At 39.9% G+C, this 18368-nt stretch overlaps 1 protein-coding gene across 25 annotated transcripts in view; it reads left to right on the top strand.

The window, feature by feature from the left end:
- The window catches only part of PRRC2C (proline rich coiled-coil 2C), a 59689-nt gene that overhangs the window by 965 nt on the left and 40356 nt on the right, over window positions 1-18368 (top strand). For 14 of the 25 annotated variants that reach the window (XM_026087672.1, XM_026087668.1, XM_026087671.1 and 11 more), the window contains exons 2-15: window positions 113-226; window positions 601-778; window positions 4218-4327; window positions 7467-7601; window positions 9614-9864; window positions 10365-10444; window positions 11491-11624; window positions 11705-11792; window positions 12061-12202; window positions 13189-13263; window positions 14080-14722; window positions 15578-15747; window positions 16374-16620; window positions 17703-17916. In XM_026087672.1, coding sequence (XP_025943457.1) covers window positions 113-226; window positions 601-778; window positions 4218-4327; window positions 7467-7601; window positions 9614-9864; window positions 10365-10444; window positions 11491-11624; window positions 11705-11792; window positions 12061-12202; window positions 13189-13263; window positions 14080-14722; window positions 15578-15747; window positions 16374-16620; window positions 17703-17916 — 2581 coding nt within the window. Of the gene's footprint in view, window positions 1-112; window positions 227-600; window positions 779-4217; window positions 4328-7466; window positions 7602-9077; window positions 9153-9613; window positions 9865-10364; window positions 10445-11490; window positions 11625-11704; window positions 11793-12060; window positions 12203-13188; window positions 13264-14079; window positions 14723-15577; window positions 15748-16373; window positions 16621-17702; window positions 17917-18368 lie in introns of those variants that run through there. The other 11 variants (XM_026087677.1, XM_026087676.1, XM_026087664.1 and 8 more) reach the window with 7 other exon arrangements.

Here is an 18368-nt window from a genome sequence, read left to right as displayed (position 1 = left end):
ATGTCTTGTACTTTTTCACCTGAATTGATTAGTTGGTAGGTTGAATGTCCCATATAGTGTTAGCTTTATACTGCTTTTCATACCTGTGGTCTGGAGTAAATGCACTTTGTAGGAATGTTTTTGCAAGAACAGCATCTGCCAACTGAAACTGAAGCACCAGCCAGTGGGCTTGTGCAGCAAAAAAGAAATGGGCTGGACCCATGTGTGTATTCCTGGACTCATCAAGGTATGTTAAACCTCTAAAGGAAGGAGAGAATGAGTAATGTTTAACACCATCATAAAGGGTTTTAAGATACCAACATTATATTTAAGATAGCTCCTCTAGCTTCCTGTCACTGAGCAGTGCTTCTAAAAGTGGGGCCATATATCCCATTTCATTTCTGGAATAAGTTAACCATATTAACTCACTGTTTAAAAAGTACTGGAGTTCTGCCAAACCAAGTATTTCTAATTCCCACTTTCTTAATTAAATTGTGAAGTATTTTGAGTTTCTAGTTCTTATTCTCTTAAACTTTCTCAATTTTTTTAGCAAAACATTTTTTGATTTCTGCAGCTTTGCTAAGAGCACTGTTAACTTCCACTTTCTGTTTTGGCATGCAGTTGCCACACGCCATGGATTGCAGAGTCTTGGAAAAGTTGCTATTTCAAGGAGGATGCCTCCCCCTGCTAACCTCCCTAGTCTCAAAGCAGAGAACAAAGGCAATGACCCTAATGTGAACATCGTGCCTAAAGATGGCACAGGATGGGCTTCGAAACAAGAACAACACGAGGAAGAAAAGTAAGTAACCAAAGAGATCATGGTGGTTTTGCTGTAACTCTTCTCAAATCTTTCCAAAACTAGGGATGGTTGGGGAGTGGGAAGGAATTGATTAGATCTGAGTGTCCTCAAGATATCTAGTAGAGAGGAAGTGGCACCTCTATTTTTGTGAGGAAGAATTTTGCTATTAGAGGACAGTTGGAAAAAAATCCCACTGACGTTGGACGCAGTATGCTTGTATGTTCTATATGAGGGGATGCACGTGGTGTTTCCTTTAGTTGCCTGACATGGCTATCTTTAAGCAGTCACCGAAACTTATACAAAGGGAATACTATGGCACATTCTTTTAAGATCAGTTTAATCACCTTAAAACCTTCTTGAAAAACTCTAGGAAGAACTCTTAAGTACACAGCAGCGAAGTTGGATAATAACTTGTTTGCAAGTTCTTGAGAGAGTATGTGAAAACCCATTTTAATTAGTGTGACAAATTCTTACTCTGTATATGTTTGTTTGAATCTCTGCTTTATTTTTCTAGTGGTTCTTAATAATATTTGCAATTTAATAAACTCCCCAGACTATTTATGAAAATTTTCATCTTAAACTTTACCCTGTTATTTCATGCTCTACCAATAAATGATATTAACAAAACGAAAGCGGTGATGATGTTGATTCACTGCCATATGTTTTGTGTAATATAGTTCCCTGTGCTCAATCTGGATATAGATGTAGTTTCATGCTAGAATCCTGCTGCTCTTGGAGCTGTGACTGTGGTTCGTGAAGCACTGCAGCTAGTGCCTTGATCACCTGACTGAAGCACTGCTGCTTGTTGGGGAGTGGTGTGGTTTTGCTAGTGTGTCACTAGCACTAGTGAAAGCAAATGATGATTATTGAATGTTTTCTTCCCTTTCTTGCTATCCCTCTATTTCTTCCTGTATACATTCCTACATTTAAATGTCAATTTTTCGCATCATCTGTCTGAAAAGAAGATTGCAAATTGACTGTTAAACCTTTAGAAGTTTACTATTATGTTTAGCTTTTATTTTGGGTCTATGAAACTACAAATTTAGGATCATCTGCCTAGTATTCTCTATGCTACTTCCATGACATTTTTCTGTACATTAGAGGTTGTTTACACTTTGTCTGGTTAAGCTGCTGAGCTCAAAACAGATTTAACTAAAGTGTTCTTTATCTGTATCTTGAAGTCTCTCTTTCTGTAGCCTGCTACTTGCGTTAAAGTATGTTCTGGTAGGTGATGGTTTGTTAAAAATAATGCGCCTTATTTGCAACTGGAAGATATTGCCTTTGTTTTTTCATTGTGCGTTATTCTGATAAAGCTCTTAAAAACCACACACAAGTAAAACTAGTGGGAGAAGGGACTTGCTCCCAGGAACAGATATGTATGCCCAGGCCACAAGTAAGTTCTCTTAAGCTAAGGTTGTCTAATACAAAAATGGTCTGAAGACTCAAGTAAATGCATTTACTACTGCTCCAACTTTTCAACATGCTTATAAATGCTGCAGTTTCATAAAGGGTTCTGATACTGGTCTCTCCAAAATCTGTTTTGAAAATGTCTAGCTGTAAGAAAATATAAGCAAGGAAAAACATAGAAGAGATGGAGGGTTTTTTTTTTCTTCTGGTAGTCTGTGGAAACAAATCAAAATCACTTGTAGTTGTCCTTGTGAAATGCTAATTAAGGAAGATGGAGAACTGATAAAACAATAACATTTTTTTGTCCTTATATTACCATTAACTAAAGATCACTAAATTGGGTGTCATCCACTGATGCTCAGATTAGCTTTGCCCTGTTAGTGGCTTCTGTTTTATCTAGTAGTAATGATGAACTTTATGAACTTTTTCATTTTGTGACTTGGAGTTTGATCAGTTTTGCATGTTTTAGTGTTACAGTTGTACTAAAACTTTGTAAGAATTCAATGTATTAAATGCCATAAACATTTTAAACACTCCACAGATTGCATGCTGTATAGTTTCATTTGTCTTGTATATATTAAAGTTTCTGTCACTGTATATTCCTTCATTTAGCTCTAAGGAAAAACTTTTTTTTTTTGAGTGGATTGTCTTTGATAAGTAACCTGGATCACTTTGTCCCTTCTCTTGTTGGCAGTTGCCATTACATCTGTGTCATCTGTGATGTGATTTCCCCCTGCAGTGATTATTTTGGTTTGTGGGGGGGGGGTAAATGCTTTTTTTTTTTTTTTTTTTTCCTAGGCTGTTTCTGAGACTACTGTGTAATGCTTTGGGCTGATCCATGCGGAACCCAAATGGAATTGATTTTTTCAGTGGCATTCTTCAAAAATTTTGGGGTTACTTTGAGATCTATTTAAAGCATATACAGTTATTTATTGAAATACTATGCAGTGTAAGTCAACTGCCTATTAAAAAAAAAACCTAATTGCATGAGATCTGTAGAGATACTTCTACAGAAATCTCAAGGCCAGTTTTGTTATGGCTTGCTTTCCACAAAAAGATGTTAATGGATGTCAGTTTGTTATCCTAAGCAAAATAATCTTTTTAAAGTCTGTTGCAAACTAAAACTTTTGAGTAGGTTAACTGACGTGGCATTGTAGTAGTTAGGTCTTGCTTTACTTGTACAATAAAGCAGTTCTAGTCTGTTAGATTTCCATCATTGTTCTTGTTTTATCAAAAATGAGTATTGGTGAGCTGGAGGCCTTGACTTGTGGGCACTCTGACACTTTGAAGGCTTAAGTTATTTGCAGAGGCAGGATTCAGAAATAGCTATTCTTGAAAGAGGTTAAACAGCCTGACTGGATTTATAGACCAGAAAGATCTTCCTCAAGTATGTGTTCACTTCTTAGATTGAGACAAAATGAATGCTTATTGAAAATGTCTGCCTCTTCTTCCTTGCTAGATGTTGAAATTGAGACTGTGCCGTTGTTCTCAATGGAATTCAACTTTCTTGATCTAATCCCTGGTGCCCGTAAACTTTTTCATGATGTCTTTAGCTTTTCTTATCAGTTCCTTGTACTTCGTGATTTCTGACATACTTATTTCTGTTGTCTTTCTCTCTGTTCATGATGGTATTTTTTTAATTGCTTTCCTCTGTCAGCCACTGAGCCAAGAGAACATTATTCCAAATTTTTCCCTTCCATGGTTGTAGACTGATTGGGTTTTGATCATCTGATAAACTGCTTTAAAAGTTGTTATGCTGTTCATGACTGATTACCCTTTCTTCCCAGCCATTTTCACTCATACCTCTTCACTTTGGAAAATCCATTCTTGAAAGAATTAGCTAGTTTATTCCAATTTTTGACTGTTACTATAACAACTACTGTTATATATGAAAATGCTTTTCTGCAGAAAAGTAGTTATTGGTTCTTCAGCTGCAGTTACCTCATCTCATTTGTTTGCAGCAATACTCCTGACAGTCTCATTCTGTGTTCAGTCTCTCTTGTATTCATGAGTGCTTTGCCTCTAATTCCAGACAGCCAGAAGTGCCGCAGACACAGCCAAAACCTGCCGTTCCTGCTCCTCCAGAAGCAGCTCCTGTTGCCAAATCGTGGGCCAGTACCAAGCCAGGTGGGCAAGGCGATGGTAAGTGGTGTTAAAGGTGGAGGGAATCTGGACTGGCCTAGTGGGCTATGAATGCTGCTGCAAGAGATCCAGACTCAGCAACCTTTTGAGTCTTGACCGAGTCAGCTGGGACTAAGAATGCTGTGGAAGCAACTTTCTTGGCCCGAAGGTGAGCCAGTCCCTTGTCACTCAAGTGAGCTCCAGCCCAATTTGATAGGTAGCAGGTCTGATTGCCTTTTAAAGGATTTGCCTGGTCCCTTTTTTGGATTGGCAGAGCAATGGTGGTCATAGCACAAGATCTTGAACGGGGCTGAAACGGGGGGAGGAAAATCTTGGTATTTCTAATGTCTATAATTCTGGCTTGGGAAGGAGCACCATAAACACTTAGTGGTCAATTTACTCATTATTCTGGATTGTTTTATTCATAAGGTGTATAGTCTTGCTTCTGTTTAAATGTCTGTTACAACACTACTTTTCCCTTCATCTTTTAGATTCCTTGGTTGGTTGGTTTCTTTTTAAAGTGATACTGTTCAAGTAGGGTTTTTTGCTGGGGCAAAGTATTTAAAGGTGGTTTTCTTATGTAATTGTATGAAAGAATGGAGATTCATTTCCATTACTGTGGATCTTAGCTTGAGTGTTTCTGTTACAGATGTAAGGTTAGAGCTTATTCTTCAGCAGACTTTTAAAATTGCATATAGAGTGAGAGGTTACTTAGAATTTCCACATCTCCATTAGGGAAAATAACCCATGGCTTATTTTGTTGTCTTAAATCTGAGACTTGCAAGCTTTCTATGTCTGAAAAACAGAATTTTGGCTTTCATGTTGAAGTGAGCTCTTTTCTGGATGGATCTTAGAACAGTAGCATAAATCTGCATTACATGGAGGTAACTTCTAAGCCTTTACTTAAAGCTTATTGCTAACATCACACATCTAATGACTTTGCCATTTTCATGGAATAAGTATTTGAAGTGGCAGTTCTTAGATTCTCCACTCTTGCTCTCCTGTCTCATGTTCATTGTTTCCTCCATTCTCTAACATAGAAAGTCTGCTCCCTTAAGCTAGCTCTATAATTTGTCTTGCAGGAGTGCTGTAGAATAGATGTTTAAAAAAACAAAAAAACCCACTGGTATGCAGATCACTTTGCATCAACCTTTCTACGTGAGCTGATAAGATCATCGCTGATGTGACACAGGAAATAAAGTGATTCGGCTCAGTGGCTTCAAAATGCATTTAGCTAATTATTTTGTGGTTGCCATGGCAACTCTGTGCCAATCCCAGATGGCGCCCTCATTTCATTCAATTAATGCGGTAGTGGGTTTGGCGTTTCAAGAAGGAATACAGCATGTGAATTGGCATCAACTGCTTGCTCTCCTCCTCAGTTTGAAACTCGGGGTACACCTGTCGTGCTCGTGTTTTCCTGATCTGCCGTTGGCTGGTGGAGCTTGTGCTTTTTCCAGATGCCTTGTATGCGTTCCAGCAGGAAGTGAGCCAGCAGCCTCATGCTTTTGTAAATCTTCGGTTGAGTGAGGCAAGACTAAATCCTTCTCTGATACTCCATGTGACCAAGCAGAAAGGAAGGACTTCTTAAATTTAATTGCAGCATGCATTTTTCAGCTCTCTGTTGATTAGGAGGAGAAGTTAATTGCTGCTATAATATCTTTGAAAACCTTAATTGCTGAGCTGTTGTTGGCTGACAGCCTAGCTATTTCAGGCTGATAACCTGAGCACTATCAAGCTTATCACTGAGGATGGTATTGCTTTGCAATTAAAACATTGTTGCTGTCACTGTAGACTTGGGCAGAAAACGTTCTCAAGATTTATAAAACTCATGAATATTGCATGCCACAGGACCTCTGAAGAGGATCCCTTGCCTGGTAGACCAACTGCTTAGCATGACTGCTGTTTTCAGTCCCATTAAACAAGCCTTTGGATGTAGCTAAATGGACCTATCAAGAGTCCAATGTCTGTAACAAAAACCCAGTTAACATGACTTGCAGGAGGTGAAATTGGAATCAAGCTTGAAAGTTCTCACAACAATCTGTAGGCACAGGTATAAATATTGTGTTATTTGCTGTCATAACTTTACAACAGAAGTGAAAAGAGTGAGGATTTTGTCCTGTGCTTGACTCTTAATCTTGAAAAACATCGAGATCCCTACATTTTGGCCTTTTTATTTTTCTGAAGAATTCTTTTGTGTGTTAGAAGAGGAGCTTTTCTAGCTTTTGACTAAAAAAAAAGGCATAAGGAAGCTTTTTTCTTTTTTTCCCTGACACAAGGGATTGTTTGCTTTAGACTGTATGTGTTCAGATCCATTTTTTGTCCGTTTGCCCCATAGTCTTTGTGGCCTAACATGCTGTCTCTTACAATATCCAGTAGCTAAGATAGATATATGAACAGGGCATCATTCAGACCAAATAGAAATTTTCCCTCAGCGAGTTTATCAGTGGTTTGGTATCAGAATGCTGTTGGCTAATAGGTCAATATTCATTGTGTGTCTGGCAGGAGGGGAGAATGACTTGCTTAAAACCTTTGCCATAACTCTGGATAGGAATTTAAGGCTTTTGTTATAGCTGATAGACCAAACATAGATTGTCTTCCTGTTTAGCGGTTTTCTTAACGTCTACTTTGAATCAAAGAATGCTACAGTTCTGATACTTAAGTTTTCTCACAAGATAAAACTGTGGCCTTCAATAGTCCAGCAGATTTATTTGTTATTAGAACAGTAATGAATCTTAGGGCATTTGGCAATAACATAACTGCCTGTTCTTGGATTGACTATAGTTGCTGTGAATAAAACAAGGGAAATCTTTGTGCTTGTAAAAAGGATGTTAACAGAGCTGAAGAACTTAAGTACTCCCTGTGTTGCATCTTGTTCCTTTGGGCAGTTCAGGCTGTCCATTTGTCTCTTTGGTGGTTGCTTCAGGATTTTTCCTCAGTTCTGACAGGTGTGATAACTGGCCCAGTAGATTTGACAGCTTTGGTGTTTGGTAGCAAATGTGAATCCTTTATAAGGATTGCTCTAGGCTCATGTGAATTCTGTGTTACCAGTAAATTAATGTAGCTTTCAAGTTTGCCTTTTAAGGATGATCAGACTTACAGGGTAACCTTCTGAACTCTTTAGACTACAGAAATTTGTGACTTTGATTATGTTATTGTGTAGGTCCGGCTATTCAAGTAAATAGTTATTTCCAGCAAGAGTTTCCCAGTCTGCCGGCAGCTGGGGATCAGGAAAAGTCAGGCAAAGAGAAAGATGTACCTGAAGAGCATGGATCTGGACCCAACTTGCGACCACAAAGTAAGTATATACTACAAATTCTTGTGAAATTGCACGTGTTTGTGTGGAACTTACTTATTACAAGACTACTTACTCCCCATGCAAAATACATTAAATGGATTTTTTTTAATCAACTTGCTTCTATAATACATGAACTGCTGAAAATGAGCCAAGCTGTCCTTCCATAAGAAACTCTTGTAACTCTCTATTTCACTGTATGGTTATTTTGTTTAAGAGCTTGTCATAGGGATGGGGGGGGGGAGGGCGTACCTGCTCTACCATGTTCCCCATGTGTGAAAACAGGATATTTCTCTTAATCCTTATCTGCAATTCACTCCCCATTTTCCCAAACTGGTCAGCAGCCCATTTGTTCTCCAAGGGACTTTTGCTGGTTACACAATACTGACACTTCTACCTGCTGAATGCCACAATGGCTAAAAACGTATTTAAAGTACTCTCCTAATATTAACTAACCATGAAAATAGTCTTCAGAATTGCCCCAAAATGATTAATACTCATATGCCTAGCCTGAAAAATCCTGATTTGGAAGTTTGGCCTTAGCTCTTCTCCCAGGTGCTCTGACTAGGTTAGATCTATTTCAGCTTTGGATGATTAACTATATCAAGAACAATCATAAACATAAACAAGGTTGGTATTACATATTTCAGTTCAGAGATGAGTGTATTGCTTCCCCAAGTCCTTCTGATGGGAAGGCATTTGGGATTATGCTTGTTTCCTATGAGGAATAGGATTTCTTTCTTCCTCAGAACTTTTTGTCAGGGTTTGCACCTAGAGGACGCTTTCTGCTCTGTAGTTGGCACTACCTTGTGCCTGTGGCAGAGAAGATATGCACTGCTATTGCGGTGGCTTGGTCTCTCAGGGAATCCCAAACTCCTTTCTGTGCTACTTGCCTAGGTTCTTCTTGATTTGTTTCAGTGTAGAAACATATGGTTGTGCAGACTGAGGCAATGTACTTCTTCAGGTCCTCGCCTGGTTTTGGTGTAAAGAATAAGTCAACAAGAAATTCCAGCGATGTCAAAAAAACAATAGGAAAATAGTTATGTTAATGTCTGTTCCAGCCTCCTGCATCATTCAGTTGTAGTTTTGGTCAGCACTATGCATGCCATTAAGCCCTTCTTTCAGGTCTGACAGCAGAGGGCTGAACAAGCTTGGTGAGTACTGTCCCTTTAGCAGCTGTGCTCCCCAGCAAGGATAATGGAAGAACTCCAATGGGAACTTGGGAGCATAGCTTTAGCACTGCATAAGGTGGGGGGTTGTCCCTAGGAGAGCATCATGTGCAGTGAACGGCTGTGAGCTGTTGCTGGTCCTTAAGGATATGAACAGGATGTTAACTTTTACTTTTTTGTCCTAATCTCTGCTCTGTAATCAGCGGAAAACTCTAGAAGAATGGACTGCCTGGTACAAGTGCTAGATCATTAAATCTCTTACTTTTCCTAGGCTTTTTGCTAGTCACTCGCACTCAGAAGTACAGCCCTCATCACTTCCATTCCATCCTTGTGAGTTAGAGCTGAGCCAGACTCTGTGTACCGGTCTTAGAAATGTAATACATGGGTATGTCGTTTTGAGCTGCTTTAGTCATTCATGGTAGGCTTCTGCTGCTGAAACTCATTCTTTCCCTTGATAGCAGCTCTTCATATAGCCTCAAGATATCTAGTCGACAGGGTGGCTGACTTACCACAGTTAAAGCTGTTTTCCATGTTGTACTATTATTAATATCCTTCCTAAATTGCATTGTATTCTGGAAGGTGAGAAAGTCAGCTAGAGCAACCTGTAAACTTAACTCTCACCCTTCAGGAGCTCAGCTGGATGTAGGCCTGAGGAGGACTGGAAAACAGCCCCTTTTTTCTTAAGTAGCCATTGCTTGTTTGAGCAGTAAATATGAACATCTATCTGCACAGAGATTACTATACGACAGAAAATGCAGTAGGAAGAGTGTGTTTTTCCTCTTGTCTGTGAATACTTGTCTGTGAATCTGTAATATAAAGTCTGTTCTTGTTTTTTTCCTCGTACTGATTCTGTCCATGCAGATGTTACCAGTTGGAGAGAAGGTGGTAATAAGAACAACTCACCTGGTTCTCCAACTGATCAAGAAGCTAAAACTCCTGGGCAAGACGATAGCGCTGCAGCACCAGGAGAACAAAATGATGCCCAGAAGGCAGCAGAAAAGAGGGATGTGCGACTACCACAGGTCCCTCAGCCCAAGCTGAATGGTCAGCAGCAACCACCTGTCTCATCTCAGTACAGGGCAATGATGCCACCTTATGTAAGTAATGGTTATATGAAAAGGTTTTAAGCAGGAAAAAGTGATTTTTGTCTTGTTTGACTTCCTTATCCCTGCAACACTTATCAGCATTGCTTTTGTCACTGGGTAAACAAAGAAACATTTGAATGCTGGACTGTGAAGTTCTGAATTTGTATAGTTTCCATTCCTCCATTTTAAGTCATACGATGAAAGTCTACATATATCTTCTCGAGTGTGCTATTACTATATTAAACTAGCCTTCTACTGAAGAGAAAATACTGATTATATACTGCTAATCCTTTCTTCTGAAAGGCCTGCCACAAAGTTTCAGCTTGTCAGGAGGTGGTGAAGGCTTGTAGTCACTTCACCTTGGTGGCTTGATTTCGCATACTTGTCATTAGAGCAAACTGTCCCAGGTGAAGAATCCTTCTTTACTTCCATTATGATTCCTTTGATGTTATCAGTATGTTTAATACAACAATATCTTTTAACAAATGGCTCCTGTTATAAACCTTTCCTAGATGTTTAATCAATATCCAAGAATGGCATATCCTCCTTCCATGCAAGGTCCAACAAGATTTCCTAATTCTGAGCCTAGCAGGTAAGAAACCTTACAAGTGCTACTGTTGTATGGGTCTGAACTGTGTGTAACTCAAAAAAAGGGGGGGGGTACTGAATAGCTAGCTTATAGTTGTAAACGGCTTCATAACTGTCACTGGTTAGATTTTTCACAAATTTGGTTTGCATAGAGTAGTGCCATGGGGTCACTTGTGTTGCAGAACATTTTGAAAACCACATCTAGTCAGCTGCAAAACTTGAGGGAATTCTCCACTTCATAGGACTTTTGATTTGGAAGAGCAGGAGACAGTTGGGGACACCTTATCTTTGTAATTTCGGGAAGCATGTTGTCTGTAAAAGGACAGTTGTTCCATTGTCATAGTATAGAAAGTATTTGCTCCCTGGTTCTCAACTGTACTGCTTGCCAATTAAAGTAGAACTTGGCTATGTGTTAAAACTAGCTTTCCTCCTTCCTGTATGCCTTTCTGTAGTTGAAAGTGGCTGGGCACATGCATGAGAGAATGGGGGATCCTGTGAGCAGTGGGGTACAAACTTTGACAGACCATCTGGGGTTGTGGGACAGGGAAGAGGCAAGAAGAGCTGAGAGGTGACTGGGAGAACTTGAGCAGGGAGAAGGTACAGAACCTTAGACATTGGGGAAAGCATGGAAAGTATAAAGAAGTGTCTCTGAGGTGGATAAGCTGGTGGTATGAAGGATGTCAGGTTTGTGCATGCTCTGCACAAGCTACAAGGTGTGTGTTTTTCTACTGTCAAATAACACAGAACATTGGGCTTCTTGTGAAGTGTGCAGACAAGGCCATAGCATCTAATCTTTCTCTTCCATTTTGAAACTATCTCCAGAAAAATTCCAGACAAGTAAGAAACCAATATGGTAGCGTAGCAGTAATTATTTGAAATGCAGTAATTGTTTGAAATACAGTAGTCTCACCTGTCTCAAATACATATTCCATATTTGAGAGAACAGCACTGTCTACTTGAAATAATTGCTTGTCATACAAGTTGACCTTTTATCTATTCATGTTGCTGGACAAATAGTGACAGTGGCCTTTGCTTTTGTTTCTCTTCTAGAGGGCCAAGGGGAAGAGGACCACCTTCATGGTGTTCAGAACCTATTGAACGCCCATCCATTCTTAGTGCTAGTGAACTTAAAGAACTAGATAAATTTGATAATCTAGATGCTGAGGCCGATGAAGGCTGGGCAGGTAAGAACATCAGATTAACATTTTTTATTTGTACATTAAATCTTTCTGAAAGATTAACTGAATGTTTGCTTATGCAACAGGTGCTCAGAGTGAAGTGGATTACACTGAACAGCTGAACTTCAGTGATGATGACGAGCAAGGAAGTAGTCAAAAAGAGAAGGAAAGCGGGTGAGTTGGTGTTGCCAATTTTATGTGAATGACATGTAACTAGCTTAACTTTGGGGGAAGTTGAATTAAATGAGCCAAAGCTTACTCATTATTAAATTATTGGAATAAAATTGCATAACTGTCTGTATGCTCGAGTCAGGCATGCAGTAGAAATGGTCCTGATGGTGAGAAACTTCTGCTCTTGCTAAGAAAGGTTGAGGATAGAAGGTAAATCACCAAATACCTCTGTGGAGTACACCTTCCATTTTTCTTATTTCTTTGCACACAGTGATGAACAAACACCATCAAAAGACTCTCAAAGCCCTGATGGCCAGAAGGAAGCAGAAGAGCAGACAAATACTAAGTCTGCCACCCAGGTTTCCACAGCAGCAACCAAAGCATCCTATGGCAAAAGCTCTCAGCTTGATCAGGTTTGTGTGTTCTTCTCTTCAACTCCTCTGGCAAAAACCTTGTCAGAAGAGGCCTGACTCGGGTGTCTTTCCAAACCGTCAGATCTACTAAGGTTATGAACATGAGTGAAAGTATTAGTAGCTACTGCTTATCTGAACTATGGTAACTGATCAGGTGCTGGTTAGCTTCTTCTAGTCACAAAATAAAAATAGCATGTCTTTTATCTAGTGCTTTCTAATCCACAGTTGTGAGGGGATGAGAACTCTTATGTCAGTTGCTGTGGCTCAACTGACAAACTTAACTTGATACTTTTGTGTGTCCATACCCTGTAACAGTGAATGAAGCCATGCTGGTGTCTGTCATGTTTTAAAGTGACACTGGGTAAACATGCCCTGTTGGCCTACACATCTTTCCTGTTTTTATATCATGACTCACTTTCTTTAGCCAACTTGCTTCTAACTTCTCAGGCAGAAATGTTTTACAGAGACCATGCAGAGTTCATCAGTTCAGCCATTGTGCTTTTTGGATTATCCTGCAGTAGAGGAATATTGGCAACTGCCTAAGCTTATGGCTGCCTGAGCCCTCTTGGTTCTCCTTTTCCCCCCAGGAAAAGCTATTGTTGGCTTTGTCTGAAAATTTCATGAAAACAGTTTTCTATTGATATTAGTATTAGTGGAGGTGGGGGATCCTGAATTTGTTTTACTTGCCCTTTCTCTCTATACAAAGACCATATAGCCTTTCAGGATTTGACACTACATTGAATCTGAGAAAAACAGTGCAGTAGCATAAACTCTGATATTTGGGTGTGTGACATTTCTAAATTGTTTAGCTCTCCGTACAGGAAATAGAGATGTTCTTGCCCTCTTTTGTATACACATTTATATGAGATGGAGGATAGTTTGCTAGATGTGGTATCTTAATGCAGTAGAAAACAGTAAATCTGAAATTTGCCAGCCTGACTGTCACTACAAGCTTGCTTACCCTCATACTGTATTCAATCTAATAGGATCGGGGTCCAACACAGACTTCTATACATGAAAGAGGTGGTCCTGCTCTTCATCCAAAATCTATTCTACCACCGGTAAGAAAAATTGGAGCTGACTTTATTTCCTTGCGTTAAGAGCTTTAATGCTGTCGTGGAGGGAATTAGACTAGGAGAAGTAAACACGCCTCATGTAAAGATAAGCCCTTTCTGTAATGAGTAAAATGATAGTACCTGGGGCCAGTAAGAGTCAGACCCCAACACAGCCACGCTGCTTACTGCATAAAGCAGCCCCATCTTGTAAGCTGCATATGAAATGCATGGGACCCTCAGGAGCTTTAGGTTATCCAGCCCCGTTTAGGGACTAGAAAGAAAGGACAGGGGTGCGGGGTGGGCACTGAAGGGGGATACTGGCTGAACGTGGCCCAGTTGAAGATGTGAGAAGAGGCAAAGTGGATTGGCAGAGAACGATGTCTCTAGTGAAATCTGTAGGTGGAAGCCTGTTACCAATTTTCAACAGTCCTTATTAAAATCTCTGTGGTATCCTAGGCTACCCTGAATTTCTCTGGCTCCTTGGTGGGGACTCCTGTCTGAGCTCTCCCCTGAGTCTCTGATTAGGTGGACTGTAACCAAACCTAAAAGATGTTTGATGTCATCTTTGCACAGTCACTTTGCCTTAGCAGTGATGGGGTAGGAGGCGTGGCACAAGCCCAGCTGAATCTTTACCTCTCCTCCCTGAGCTCAGGTTTCATGGGTCAGAACTGGAGCGGGAAGGTGGGGGCTTGCTTTGTCTTCCAAACCTTTCTATGTAAAGATGCCATCCAAGTATAAGTTTTGGCAAATAGTTAAAATGCAGTATTTCAGCTGACTGGTATAATACATACTCTACTAGACTTGCTGGTTTTAATATTGCAGCACCCTCCTCCTGATCGCCAGGCAGGACCTGGAAGACAGGGTCCCTTTCCCCCTAAACCAGTACCAGATGAAGATGAAATTTGGAAACAGAGGAGAAGACAGCAGTCGGAGATATCAGCCGCAGTTGAGCGAGCCCGTAAGCGAAGAGAAGAGGAAGAAAGAAGAATGGAAGAACAAAGAAAAGCAGCTTGTGCAGAAAAGCTAAAACGGTTAAATGAGAAATTTGGCTGCGTGACAAAACCCTCCCGGGATGACCCTCTAAAAGAGAGGGAGAGGGAAAGAGAGAGGGAGAGGGAAAGGGAACGAGAAAGGGAGAGGGAGAGGGAAAGGGAGAGGGAGAGAGAAAAAGAGAGGGAGAGGGAGAGAGAAAAAGAGAGGGAGAGGGAAAAAGAGAGGGAGAGGGAGAGGGAAAAAGAGAGGGAGAGGGAGAAGGAAAGAGAGAGAGAAGAAAAAGAAAAAATGGAGAAAGCAAAAGAACAAGAAAGGGAGAGAGAGAAAGAAAAGGAGTTGGAAAAGGAGGAGAAGGAGAAAGAGAAAGAAGAAGAGAAACCAGCACCCGAGGTTCCTGAGCCTGAAGAACCTGTGGCAGCACCTGTAGTAGAAAAACAAGAAGGTGAAAGCAGGAATAACAAGGAAGAAAAAGGTATGCTTGCACAAGTAGAAGTTGTCTGTCTTAAAGCTGAGCCACAGAGCACAGTTCTAATTTAGAAGTCTAATATGCACACCTACTTAGCCTAGTGCATCTAGACTGTTTGTTTTCCTAGCACATTTAACGCCACAAACTGTCTTTTGTTTTGAGGTCTAGGCTTATTTGGCCAATTCCTCAAAGCCTTAAAGGAAAAATTGTGGATTCTATGGTCTAGGCTGGATTTTGAAGAATACAGAAAAGATAGCAGGCTTTCCTTTCTTGCTAAAGGATGGCTGGCAATTGTGTTGCAAAAAAGCAACATATATTATTGCTGCTATTCTACTTTTTAACTCAGCCTAGAGAAGCAGGCACAAAGAACAAACATTTAAACTTGATACATTTTTGTAGTGGAGCTTGAGTGCTGAAGGAGAGCACTGTTAAACTATGCTTAATAAGGTTGTGTTATGGATGAAAACAATTGTAAAACTGAATTTTGGTTCATTTAAAAAAAAAAGTCAGTTCAGAATTAATATGATAATATTCATATTCACAGCACTTCTTAGTTCAAATAATCATTACTCTGTCAGTGCCTGTGATTAATTACCCAGTTTATTTGAGGTTTAAAAGGAATACTGAGGGATGTATTAACACCAGTTGTTCTGTTATCAGGAGCTAATTCATACTTAGGCTTTTTTGACTTTATTGGTTTTGGAAACGAAAACTGAGATTGGAAAAGGCAGACTGTTTTCATTTTGGAAAAATACTCCTTTAGTTTGACTAAATCTGACATTCAGGTTAAGCTAAAATTGTTGTAATTTTAAGATTCATTCTGAAAGAGCTTGCTTCCAAAATCTAACTTCTTTTTTTCAGAAGATCAAGCAGTCTTTACCCGACAAGATAGTGGTCGGAATGAGAAAGAGAATTCTCAGGTGACTCATGAAAGTGAGCCAGATTCAGGGTCTCAGCCTCGTCCTGCTGTTTCCTCAGGCTATTCTAAACAGTTCCAGAAATCATTGCCACCAAGATTTCAGAGGCAGCAGGTAACTAACTAGTTCATTAAAAGAAGAAATAATATGTTTACATTAACATAATGTTTTCTCTCTCATTCTGGAAGAATGTGACAATATGAGTTTAGAAAAGGTTGAGTTGTTGGTTTCCAACTTCCATAACGTCTATGGTATTGGCAGGAATTGTTCTGCTAGAAACACTTCTCGCCGTTTGGAAAGTCTGTAATTGAGCAGAAGGCAAAAGAGACAACTGACTTGTTCTTGCATCAGTTACTGGAAGTAGAGCATTGACTTGTGGGTACTTGTGGAATCTGAAAGTTGACGGTTTCTCCTGCTGGATTTCCTTAAAGGGCTCCTGACATACAGATGTAATTTGCACTCGCATCCTAAGCTCTGAAGAGCACTTCGCTATGTTAATGGCTTGCACAAAGTATAGGTTGTTCTGTATCTCTTCTGAACACCAGCAAAACTGTAGCTATTCTAAATTGTCCAGTTTGATTTCCCACTGTGCCAGTTCATCCTGATACATGCTTGTCCTTAATTTTCAGGCTGCTTAGTGTTATGGGGATAACTTCCCTTCTAGTTTCCAAGGGTTATTTTAATTCTGCCCAAGTCTTCATTGTAACAAAAAATCTCATAATACTCTTTCTGTTTTGCAGGAGCAAATGAAACAGCAGCAGTGGCAGCAACAGCAACAGGGTGTACTTCCACAGTCTGCTCCATCACAGCCTTCTAGTGGCCCTGTCCCTCCTCCCCAGCATAGACCTCTCTACCAACCCATGCAACCACATCCTCAGCATTTAGCTTCCATGGGCTTTGATCCACGGTGGCTTATGATGCAGTCTTATATGGACCCACGAATGATGTCAGGAAGGCCTGCAATGGATATGCCTCCTATTCATCCAGGTAAAACCTAGCAGCATTTTTGATTGTTGAATTTTCTTGATTTTGGAATAAAAGTCTGTCTTTTACCACAGTGTGTATAGTAACTGCAAATTTTGGCAGGGGGGAGGTAAGCCTATGTAATTTCATTATTTGCAATCAAGTAGATTTTAATAACTCTGGGAAAATGATAGTTATGTAGCAGTGTCTATCTCTGACTATGAAGTAAAATCACAGCTTTGTCCTGTATTGCAGGTGTGGTAGTGACAGTTAAAGTTGTATTCAAAATGTCAATTAAAAACTTACTTTGTTACAGATTTTAAAGTTGACTTGAGTTAGATTAAACTGAGTAAAATGGTAGATTTACTGCTCACTTTTCATTATATGTTAACACCTTTGTTTATATTACATTCCTTATAAAAATGAAAATATACCTGAAATCATGATTTTTCTATTATCTGTTAGCACCTTAAGAGTCTTGCTAATTTGTGGTTTTGGGATTCTTTCCTTGGCACTAAAAAGTGCTTTTTAATTTGTGGAATAGCTGTCTGACTTGCAATTAGGAAAGCCATTGTGCAAAAATAATACCAGTCTGGCATGTAATGTAAAGGAGATATTTAACCAGCTAATGAGCCAGGGTAGGGGTGGGGAGTGCAAAGGAATGGGTATTGTGAGTGAGTCTGCAAGGAATGAATGGAAGAAATGGCAAGCCAAGCAAAGGTAGTGAAAACAGTGACATCTTTAAAAGACAGCAAAAGGTACCTGGAGTCCTTAATCGAGTAGTAAAAGCCACTTTTCCTTCACATCAGAAACTTTCTCAACAATTTTATAGGCCTGCAGAACCTTTTTTTTCTGTTACAGTAGAAGCAGCTAGCTTTTTCTTTTGTTGGTAGATAGGGTGCTAGTGGTGAAGATGATCTGATCTTTCTGAGGTCAGCTGGCAGTGAATAGATATTTGGTTCAAACAGTGTGAGTTTCAGAAAAAAGGAAAAGGGAGGAGAGTGAGTAGTATATTTTGGTATCTCTGATAGGCTTAGTCTTTTCTGGTGCAGGTCTCTTTGGTAATGTTAAAATGGTTTCAATTGTTGAACTTAAATCTGTCACAGGAATTATGCCTCCCAAACCACTGATGAGAAGAGACCAGATAGAGGGATCAGCAACTAGTTCGGATTCATTTGAACATATAGCTCGCTCGGCAAGAGAGCACACAGTTCCTTTGTCAGAGCCCCGCATGATGTGGGGGTCTGACCCATACCCCCACGCAGAACCTCAACAAGCTAGTTCTCCTCCCAAAGTGTTAGATGAGCCTGAAGATTTGAGGTAAGCCTCAGTTATGTACTCCTGCATGTCACTTCTCTGAGCCATACATACTTACACACTTAACTGTGTAATTCACGTTATAAAACACAGTTTAAATTTTGTTAACAAGCTTTGAAAGGAGTTGTGGCTGGAGAGATATGATGTGCTTGGCACTGTTGTTTTCAAGCATAACTGAAATTCTGCAAATGAATACTGATTGTATATAAAACAAAAGACATGCCTGCTCCATAGGAGGGATTAAAGGTCAATTGGCCCCTTGTTTAGGATTCTTAACGTAATTTGATGGATGATGATCACCTTAATAGTTTGAGTCCTTTTTAGTGTTGTAGAACCCTCCTACAGTGTTGTCCTGTCCCCCATCTTCTCTCCCTCTTTCCCATAGTAGAGAGCTTCTCTACAATATATATTAGTATCAAAAGTGGTGTGTTAAATACAAATGGTATAAACCAAGG

This window comes from Apteryx rowi, unplaced genomic scaffold (assembly GCF_003343035.1).
Source record: "Apteryx rowi isolate R43461 unplaced genomic scaffold, aptRow1 scaffold_729, whole genome shotgun sequence".
Taxonomy (NCBI): domain Eukaryota; kingdom Metazoa; phylum Chordata; class Aves; order Apterygiformes; family Apterygidae; genus Apteryx; species Apteryx rowi.
Note: the sequence above shows the minus strand (reverse complement) of the source record. Positions and strands in the feature narration are given on the sequence as shown.